The sequence below is a fragment of the Limulus polyphemus genome, unplaced genomic scaffold (assembly GCF_000517525.1).
Source record: "Limulus polyphemus unplaced genomic scaffold, Limulus_polyphemus-2.1.2 Scaffold86, whole genome shotgun sequence".
Classification (NCBI taxonomy): domain Eukaryota; kingdom Metazoa; phylum Arthropoda; class Merostomata; order Xiphosura; family Limulidae; genus Limulus; species Limulus polyphemus.
In genome coordinates, this window is record NW_013665696.1 from 374,958 (window position 1) to 385,737 (window position 10,780).

The window sequence follows — 10,780 nt, forward strand, 5'->3', positions numbered from 1 at the left end:
TGTGTGTTTAAAAGAAATACTGATCACCAAATGAACAATAGCTAGTTTATAAAACTTGCCATGTGTGTTTAAAAGAAATACTGATCACCAAATGAACAAGAGCTAGTTTATAAAACTTGCCATGTGTGTTTAAAAGAAATACTGATCACCAAATGAACAATAGCTAGTTTATAAAACTTGCCACGTGTGTTTAGAAGAAATACTGATCCCCAAATGAACAAGAGGTAATTTGTAAAACTTGCCCTCATTGTCTGTCCTGTGAATGAACATTAATTTCTCGTGTGATCTTAATGTTCATCACTCAAATAAATGATAATGAAACAAAAAGCGGTTTTTAAACGTTTTCCTTGTACTCTTAATGACAGTATACAGGTTTGTTCTGGATCACATACTTTATCTTTTGCTCTCACAATTCTCAGCTTTGCTTCTGGACCACTTAATTTATTGTTGTCTGGATAACTTCCAAAATTTGTTTATGATCACATACTTTATTGTTGTCTGGATAACTTCCAGCATTTGTTTATGATCACATACTTTATTGTTGTCTAGATAACTTCTAAAATTTGTTTATGATCACATACTTTATTGTTGTCTGGATAACTTCCAGCATTTGTTTAGGATCACATACTTTATTGTTGTCTAGATAACTTCCAACATTTATTTGGGATCACATACTTTATTGTTGTCTAGATAACTTCCAACATTTATTTGGGATCACACACTTTATTGTTGTCTAAGTAATTCTCAACATTTGTTTTGATCACATACTTTATTGTTGTCTAAATAATTCTCAACATTTGTTTTGATCATATAATTTATTGTTGTCTAAATAATTTTCAACATTTCTTTTGGATCACATAATTTATTGTTGTCTAATTGACTCCCAACATTTGCATTGGAACATATTCTTTATCAGCGATTAAATGACTTTTTTAATACTTATTTTGAGTAGGGTGACCAGACGACCCGTTTTTTTGGTAGTTTGTTCCAGCGTCCAGAGAAAAGTTCTCGGGACGCACAAAACGTCCCAGTTTTGTGATAAGGAAACCAAACTGTTAGTCACATCAAACCACGAATGCAATAGGCCTACTTGACTTGCTTATTGTTGTAACACGTACTCTCCTGCTGTCAGACTCTCTCTCGAAAGTTCGGTCTGTGCGTCTTGAGTAACACAATTCTGTGTAGGTTTAATCGTCAAAACACGCTTTACACCGTCATACACTGAATTTTATGACTATTTAATGAAATAACAGAACATCTACGTTCCATTCAGTCTTTACAAATATATGTCTAAAGAGTTTCAGAGCGATGATAAAAACCTAAAAATAGTATGTTTGAAAATATTGTGAATTTTTAAATAAATTCAGGTAAGAAGTAGCCTATTTTAAGATGAATTTGATAAAGTGAATAATTAAACATTTCTTGGGTGTATAATTTGACTATTTCTGCTCATTTGTCTCGTATATATCACCAAACAAAAAACAAAAACAAGAAGAAGAAGAAAAGTAGTTGAAGTTATTTCAAAAACAATGCCAATGTTAACATATTTGGAAATATTGTGGAACAGTTCAATAAATTTAAAGTATAATAAATTCTATTTTGATTATTTCAAATTTGTAATAATCATTTTGAAATTAGGGGCAAGAGCTGAACTGTCCCGGTTTTTTTTTTTTGGTTTGGAAATCTGTTTACCCCTAGCTTTATAACGACAGCATAATGATATAACTTTTTGTTCTACTTCATACTCAATTTTTCCTGCTGAATTCGTATATTTAATTGCACTTCTTCGTAATTGTTCTGATTAACAAATATTTTCCCAATATTTGTTCTAGTTTAAACGTTTCGTTTCCTAAGGCTCACTTACTTTCTCTGCTCTACAAATGTCTTCAAACATTTGTTCTAAGGCGTACTTCGTCCTTCCATACACACTGGATACGTTTCCGGTGGGATGAGCCTCATCGATGGGTAGATACTGAGGATTTCCGTAGACAACACAAGAACTGCTGAAAACTAGATTGTAAACTCCATTCTCACTCATCACCTGCAATCAGGGGATTTAGTATTATTATTTTGATACAGAAATGCTATAGCAAAAAAAAAACCCCAAAATTATGACAACATTTATTCTAGCATTTGATAATCATAATCGCTCTTCAGGACCCCAAACAAATATCCTATATATATAATGTATATATATATTTTTTTTTTGGGGGGGGGAGGTGCTTTAGAAGTTGGTGGGTAGAGGTCACAGAAGAAACCCTTGTTTGTGCAGGCAGTATAAATGTATTCTATAAATCAATGTAATTTGATTATGTCCCGTTGGTGAATAAAATTATTTTTTTTTCTCTAGTTTACCCTAATGCTCTTCTTTGTTTGGGTTCAATAAAAACAAAACAATGATCATAAAAGAACAATATTTATAAAATTATAAATTTTACTACCAAATTAGGCATGCATTGAAATATATGATCTCATTCGTTGTAAGGACAATGAAGAGGTTAATCAAAATCTAATTAAAATATTCCCATACGACTTTTAGTACAATCACATAAAATTAGATGTACAAGGAATTATTACAGGAGTCTTATCAACTAAAAATATTTGGTGAATCGAATGTGAGACAAGGTAAAGGCTCTAATTAACTACAGAGAAAACATTTGCATATTTTCTTGTCTGCTGAAAATATTTAATGGAAACTAAAAATGTAACTAATACTAAATATTATTTTTTGTGTCTGAGTTTAATCTTTGTTTTAGTAATAAAACTCAAGACAATTTTTCATATCTACGATGCATTAAAGTTTAATATCGGTTTTAGTTTCTCGGTATTCAGAGTTTCTTTTATTCTGATGTCTTGTTCGTTGTTGGAATTGCATATTATGACAAATATATTTTCATTACCAGTTCTATCACATTCGTGGTCTAGATATTTATTGGTGTTTGAAGATTACACATTAGGGTTCAAATGTTCTGTTATACGCTGCTCTAAACTACGTGTGGTTTATCCCACATAATCTCGCCAATATCGAGATCAAACATATCAATAAACAACGAAGACGCCGGAGCGTTGTTTATTAATACTCAGTATAATTTGACTGTCACTCTTATAACGCACCCACAGCCTGAAAGTGAATAGTGCGATTTTGTTTTGGCGGTAACGGTTTGTTTGTTTTTTTTTGAATTTCGCGCGAAGCTACACTAGGGCTATCTGCGCTAGCCGTCCCTAATTAACAGTGTAAGACTAGAGGGAAGGTAGCTAGTCATCACAATGTGCGTCGGGAGTTTTTAAAGTTTTTGTCGCTGATGAATTACAGTTCAACATTGGTTTTGGTTTCGTAATCGTTAGAGTCTCTTTCATTCTTGCATCTTGTTCATTGTTGAAATTACCATATTATGGCAAAGTCCTTTTCATCGGTAGCTCATCTCATTCATGATATCATTGTTTGTGGATATTTGAAGAAAATTACCAGACTTAGGATATAAATAGTCTTTTATACGCTGCTATAAACGACAAATTTCAGTATTGAGGACTGATAATTCTAATAACCAGTTACATTAGAAGAGCTTATTATTATCATGGTACAGTCAAGATAACGCCTTCTTTATGGCACGGCCAGATGGTTAGGGCGCTTGACTCGCAATTTGAGGGTTGCGGGTTCGAATCCCCGTCCCACCAAAAAATGCTCGCCCTTTCAGCCGTGGAGGCATTATAATGTGACGCTCAATCCCACTATTAGTTGGTATTAGTTGACGATGGGTGGCTATTAAGTGTGATAATTATGGGATACATGTAACGTGACTTTTAAGAAAAAAAAATGTATCCTTAGCGTTAACATCAGATGACACACAATAGACTTTGTGTTGAGGCAATAGCATAGATAAAATGAGAGGGATGGTGTACAGTGATAATAACCTGATCTTTAAAAACCCAGTTTACTATAAGTAGTGGATACTTCAAGACTCAACACCTATTGCTACGTAATGACTCCGCCAGTAAGCAGGCAAACTCACCTCCATCAAGTTGATGCTACTGACGATGTTGTTTTTGTAGTAAAACAGAGGTTTCTGCATTGATTCACCAACAGCTTTCATGGCAGCAAAATGAATGACAAAATCAACTTTGTGCTATATAGGAAGAAAATAGTTTGATAATACACGCTATTGTTAAAAATGATAAAACCCCATTGGTAATATAAAAAACAACAACACTGATTTGATTTGAAAGTATAGAAAATAAGCATATTGAATAATCCAAGTTTACATTTCAAACGTTTTATTGAAATAGAATGTTACATTCTTATTTAATTAACACAACAGATAAAAATGACAAGAGCAGCAAACAAAATCTATGTTACTATAAACTATAAAACACAAAAAACAACCGAAACTAATAACAAGGCAGCATGATGGTGTTTATAATATCTGTTGACAGAGACCTGTGTTCTTGTGGTTAATCCAGTAATGGGCAGAGCACAGACAGCACATTGTGTAGCTTTGCGCTTAACTACAGACAATTAAACAAACATATAGTTAATAGACAGTGAAAAGTGACTTTCGTACTACCAAAAGCAAGGAAGTAGAAGATGACTGTCACTTCTTATGCACGTGTCTTTTGATAGCTCGGTCACCTTATCAATGAATTTAACAAAATTTGGAAAGTACACGAACCTCAAGAACTGTGCATATGATCAGTTTTGACATATCAAAATTATTAATTCTTGAAATTATGATACCCGAATAATTTTATCTTCATTTTGAGGTTAGAAAATACAGGTAAGTGTGAAAGTTCATTAAAAGCTAAGATAATGTTGAGGTAATAACACTAATAAATGAAGTCCTGAAATTCTTTAAACGATTTGGCACCATTATTCAAACTAAATCTATTGTTCTACTTATGCTAATTACAATTCTTGAAAATATACTGAGAAAAATATCCAACATCGATTCACCAGTTCTTTTTGAACGTACTGTTATCAGTGAAGTATTTGCTTACTAATGAAATATGAAATTGCACACTTAGTGTTTTTTATTTATTTTTTAACAGAATATTTTAATGTAAGAAACTGTGTAACACATAGGGTCACGTAAGATCAAAAATACTGATGACTCGTAAGGACTTTTAGCGTGATCATCAGTCCTCATCCATATCGTTTAACTGATGAGTAATTTGGAAAGTTGCAAAATCGTATGAGGCAAAGTATCTGAAAATAAAGGTAAAACGAAACTTAGCCAAAAACGAAATGCCATCTTTGAACATTATATAGACGTTCAACGAACATTTTATGTTGAAGTTAGTTCTCTGTTAAGAAGTTTAGAAAATTACTATTATTTATTTTCCGTTTCATTTAATTCGGTTTCAACTACTACTCGCATTCTTTCTTCTTTTTTACTAATAATTTGTAAAAATAAAACCAATAACACGAATATACGCATCCTAAACTCAAACAAGAATTTTGTTTGTTTGTTGTTAAGCGCATATCTATACAAGGAGCAATCTGTGCTCTGCCCACCGCGGGTATTGAAAGCCGATTTTTAGCGTTATAAGCCCCCAGACTTACTGCTGAGCCACCAGGGGGACAAAAATTTGGTTTTGATTTGTAGTTATTGATATATATCGGGGATATAAGAACGTTTATTATGTTATAACAAAATCAACCAATATTTGATCGCCTTTACATAAAATCAAATGGACTGACACACACACACAATGAAATTGAAGCTATTTATAAATTTGGGTCAGTTCACCCATTTTTATGTTGATAAATGACATGGTTTCATTAAAATAAGTAACCATTAATCATTAATGTCTCTCACAAAACACAACAAAACAAACACATGCATACACAAATTAAATAAAAATGTTCGGCAATGCCTAATTATCAACTGGAATCATTTATACACAAGCACGTGCAAGTAAGTTCGTTGAATTTTTGCTCAAAGCTACTAGAGGGACATCTTCATTTTGAAGTGATAGACTAAAAAAAGGCAGCTACTCAACACCACCCACCGCCAACTCTTGTATTCTTCAATCGTTGTAATACAAATTATCAATAACTTCTGATAAAAAATAAGATAACTCCTTAAATCAAAACTAAAAATGTTTTATAAATTAATGATTTAAGTTAATTCTATATAAGAAACTAATTAGAAGTACATAATATCATAAATCATCAGAAACACAAAGTGAAATCTATAATGATTAGAGATCATTGATCCACCAGTTAGGCAACTTCGTTATTAACGATATTTCCAACCAATAATATCTGGGGAGGTTAGAACAGATTAAGAATTTGAATTAGTACTAAATCCATATACTAAGCTAACAAGTATATCTGTCTGTCAGGTTTTATGAATGGGTCGGATTCTTCACAGTTGGTGTCTGTGACTTGTTGGCGATAAATTTCAACAATAAACAAACAGAACACAGTCCACTTATTTCAAAATAATATATTAAAACAAGTCAAACGTATTTACAAATTTTCTTTACACTGTTGGTTATCAGAGTTGTATCCAGAACTTTAAATAATTGTCTCTTTTTCGTCAATGTCCACACAGGGTGATTTAGTTACCATTGAACATAACTTTACAAGCCAAATTTTCTTCTCTGCTTTGTTATTACAATACACTCTGTGATAATTTCACTTTAAAAATCGTCACTATACGATCTTTATGACTAAAAGCCCCCAGTGGCACAGCGGCATGTCTGCTTACTTTCAACGCTAGAAACCGGGTTTCGATATCCGTGGTGGGCAGAGCAAAGATAGCCCACCGTGTAGCTTTATACTTAATTACAAATAAACAACCAAATATTGCTAAACTATCACGCAGTCGGATTAGTTTAGAAGATTAATGTCTATTATAAGTTACATGAAACATGTTATTGCTTATAAAACATACAAAAGCCAGCTGTTCACAGCTATGTTTTGTCACTAATTCACTAGAAAAGCTATAAAACCACAGCAAACGTCACAGTTTTTCTTTCATATTGTTGGTTATATAATGTGTGAGCAGTTCTGAGTTATTATTATTATTATTACATGACGAAAAAAAAAGAACAAGCGCCTTTCGACAGTGTTAAGTATACATAACCGTTTCCATTTAAGCTAAATGCTTGAGTCCTGACTTAATACAGTTTATATAACGCAAGCGTTAAATTTAATTATTTTTAGAGGCGATAGTTTATCGCACGTTTGTTAACGTAACTGTTTACGAACCATACGTTGTGTAATTCACTAGTTACGAATTGACAATTGTTATATTATTGCGTCATGTTGCTAGAACCTCTAAGTTTTTCTTATTGTGTTAATTGAGTATTATTGCATCATAATCGAATTTTGTAGAACGTTCTACGCCTCTGTTGAGACATAAATACGCGTCGATAATGTAGTTTGATAGTTAGATAGATAGAAGTCGTATCGTAGTGCCTAATGAGTTGTTATGTAATTTGCTAGAGCCAGCAAGAGGTTGATAAAACTGACCATTACTTCCAAGTTAAATAAAAAATAAACGTTTAGCCATAACACTTTAGGAAAGGTTTTAGAGATGAATAAAATTTTTAACCCTATAAGCGGAGCAAGAAGGTTGTTAACTTTAACACAAGACTGGATAAACCTGGTGTTCAAAATACAGAAAGAAAACCTCATTTGTCGAAAAGAAAAAAAAATAAGAAAAGAAGATGATGATTCAGATATGAGGAGAAAATATTACAACATACTTTATTTGGAAAATTTGTAAATATTTTGACATAGAAAATTTAGAATTTCGAAATTAAAAATGTATCGTAAGTTTGTACATATATTTAAGTTCATGTAATGTGCATTTTTCTAGTGAAAAAACTTTTCTCCAGGGGGAATTATAAAGCATAAATAAGTTATCTGAGGTAAGAAAAACCTAGATAATTCAGGAAAAAAATATCGCAAGTATATATATACAAGAGCAACTAATGTACAAAGCTTCATTGCAGTGTTTCTTACTAAGAATTTCAAACTTTTAATACTTATAGCGTATGTATTTTGATAATATATGTGAATTATTTGTTACAAAAGAAACGATTTTCATGTATTACATCACTTCTATAAAAGGCTTCTCTACAGATGTTTAATGCTTTGTACAAAAATATCACTTCATTTATTTTAGAATTTTCGCGCAAAGTTACATAAACAAAGTGCTCACAGTTTTCCCTAATTTGAAACTCGCAGACTAGAGAGAAGGCAGCTAGTCAACAGCATTCATAGCCAACTCTTGAACTACTCTCATCTGACCGAATAGTACATGATTTGACCTTCACACATATAGCACATCCATTTTTCCAATGTGCGGATTGCGTTTATGGGACAACAGAACGTGAAACACGAACCCTCAGATTCACAGTCCAAACAGGCCAACCACTAGGCCACGCCCGGTGCTAAAAATATTACACCCAATAAACAAATAATTCATTCACTTTTCGAGTTAGAAACACATGTTTATTATATCCTTTGCTTGATCTGTGATGTCCATTTAAATAACTGATTATATTACTTTAAAACGTTTTGCAATAAAAACAATGAACATTGAAACATTTTTGTCCTAACAGTTCATATTTTCTAAGACAGTTAAGAATATATATAATGGCTACCTTTTTGAATATCATTGAGAGATCATCCTTGTTCAACAAATCACATTGATAAAAAGTTAATTTTTTCCCTGTGATCTGCTGTGCTCGTAACAAACTTGGTGCCTGTCCGTCTGACCCTGTGGTTAGAAAAACAGTTTACATAATTGGACATTTAAAAAATAAAAATAGAAAATCAAGTAATTCCAGAACTACAGTTATTATAAAATGCTTAAGAAAAAATTCCTATATAAATTTTTTAACTGTGAATGGTTTTGATTTTGTTATTTTGATTTATTTCTATAGGTAAACAGTCAGACGACGTTGTGAAAAAAATATTGTTGCTGTCATTCAATATTGTTTATTTGTTTGTACTTAAGCACAAAGCTACAAAATGGACTATCTGTGATGTATCCGCCGCAGGTATCAAAACCATGTTTTTACTGCTATGCTACGGGGGAGAGGGGGTGGGCGTCATTTAGTAAATTTGGGTAAGAGTAGTTTTAGTACAGCGGCCTGTTTTGATTATTTACTCAGGCTTTAGAGTTAGTAGAAAACAACAACAACATTATACTACTAGGGTTTTGTTTTTGACTATTTGTTTTAGAATTTTCAGTATTTAATTTTACAAACGAAAATCGGTAGAAGAAAAAAAAAAATGAATAATTTTTGTTTTCGAAGAAAATCTTTATATTAATCATCATTGTTCTAATTTTTACCTCCAAAAGTAATCAATTAAATTGGAAATAAAATCAATAAAAAGTATTGCTCAAAATATATATTTAACTTTTCTCATTTATACTTAACAACCAGAGAATAATCTCTTTTTATAAGTATTAATCAGTTTTAACAAGTACGAGAGACGAGCGTGCTCTTCCTTATAATACAAACAACAAACTTCTAAACATGGCAGTTGGTGTAATTCTGTGCCAGGAGGACCAAAATTAATTAAAACCAAATTCGTCCTTGAAATCGGTTAAACTCTATAGAGAAATTTTTATAAGGTGGGAAATAAAAAAACAACAACAATAAAACTGTTACACAAAAATCTTTGTCTATATAATTCAAAATTAGTTTTCTGATAAACTGATCACCGTGGTGTTGAGATAAATCCATTTCATCTTCTCAGGGCCTATGAACCAGAGAGGAATGGTTTCTTTCTTTTTACGAACGAATAAATGTCTTTGTATTTAGAAGTCAGCTGAAGAAACATAGTTCCTACGTATGAAAGCTTCAGAAATCCATTTATTACGATGAAAGGAAGTACTCTGTCGTAATTAAAAGTAAACTTGATAAATCGGATAAACAGAGTAAAATTTAATGAAAGTACAACGTTTCACCAGATTTATCAAGTTGACTAGAAATCTATTTAACTTGTTCTTTATGGTTTTTAAAGCAAGTTTTCATTTATGTTTCTATTTGGAGTTAATATCGTTTGAGATTAGATTGAATTCATTCTGCTTTGGTTTAATTGTGGGTTATCATTTAATTATTTGTTTTAATAAGGCTAATACTTGTCACTATCTTGATTTCATTGTGTTTCGTTTAAATAAGGATTTAAATTTTTCGTTTATATTGATTATAATATTTAATTATCCGTAATCATGATCATGTTTGTTATTGTATCTTTAATTGTTTTAATTTAGTCTTATTTTTATTTTACATCTTATTTTAATTCAATTGATTTTTTTTCAACAAATTCGTATGCTTGTCCCGATGTTGGTTTATGCATTCGATTTTCAGAGTAGGAATAGCTTATATGTGTATGAAATACATTTCTATTTAACTATCATATTCAACGTTTGAGCTTAATAAAGAAAACTGAGAAAATGGAAATACATAAACCTAAATATTCTAATTTTATTGTATTATATGCCAAACATTAGATACATTACGCAAAGCTGTAAAATAATTATGATTTTGTATTTAATATATTCTGTCACTTTGTATATTAAAACAAAATAAAAAAGTTAGAAATACTAGGTAATAAAACCTAAAATGCATAAGTATTTTTTAACTGGCCTTATCTAAAGACAAAAATAAACAATTAAAAAAAGGTATTTGTAACTGAATTAAAAACAATCATATTTAAGACAAGGCTTATTTTATGTTTATAATAAATACCTTTTTATTCAGTAATTTAATCAGATATCACCCATTGATCAATTGGACACAAAAAAATCGACAG

At 31.3% G+C, this 10,780-nt stretch overlaps 1 protein-coding gene across 1 annotated transcript in view; it reads right to left on the reverse strand.

Annotated features, from left to right (window-relative positions):
- LOC106468168 (UDP-glucose 4-epimerase-like) overlaps positions 1-10,780 on the reverse strand; it is a gene marked incomplete at its 5' end in the record, with an annotated part of 24,228 nt that overhangs the window by 10,148 nt on the left and 3,300 nt on the right. Inside the window, 3 exons of the mRNA XM_022397217.1 lie at positions 1,865-2,041; positions 4,011-4,124; positions 8,617-8,732. Coding sequence (XP_022252925.1) covers positions 1,865-2,041; positions 4,011-4,124; positions 8,617-8,732 — 407 coding nt within the window. The remainder of the gene's footprint in view (positions 1-1,864; positions 2,042-4,010; positions 4,125-8,616; positions 8,733-10,780) is intronic.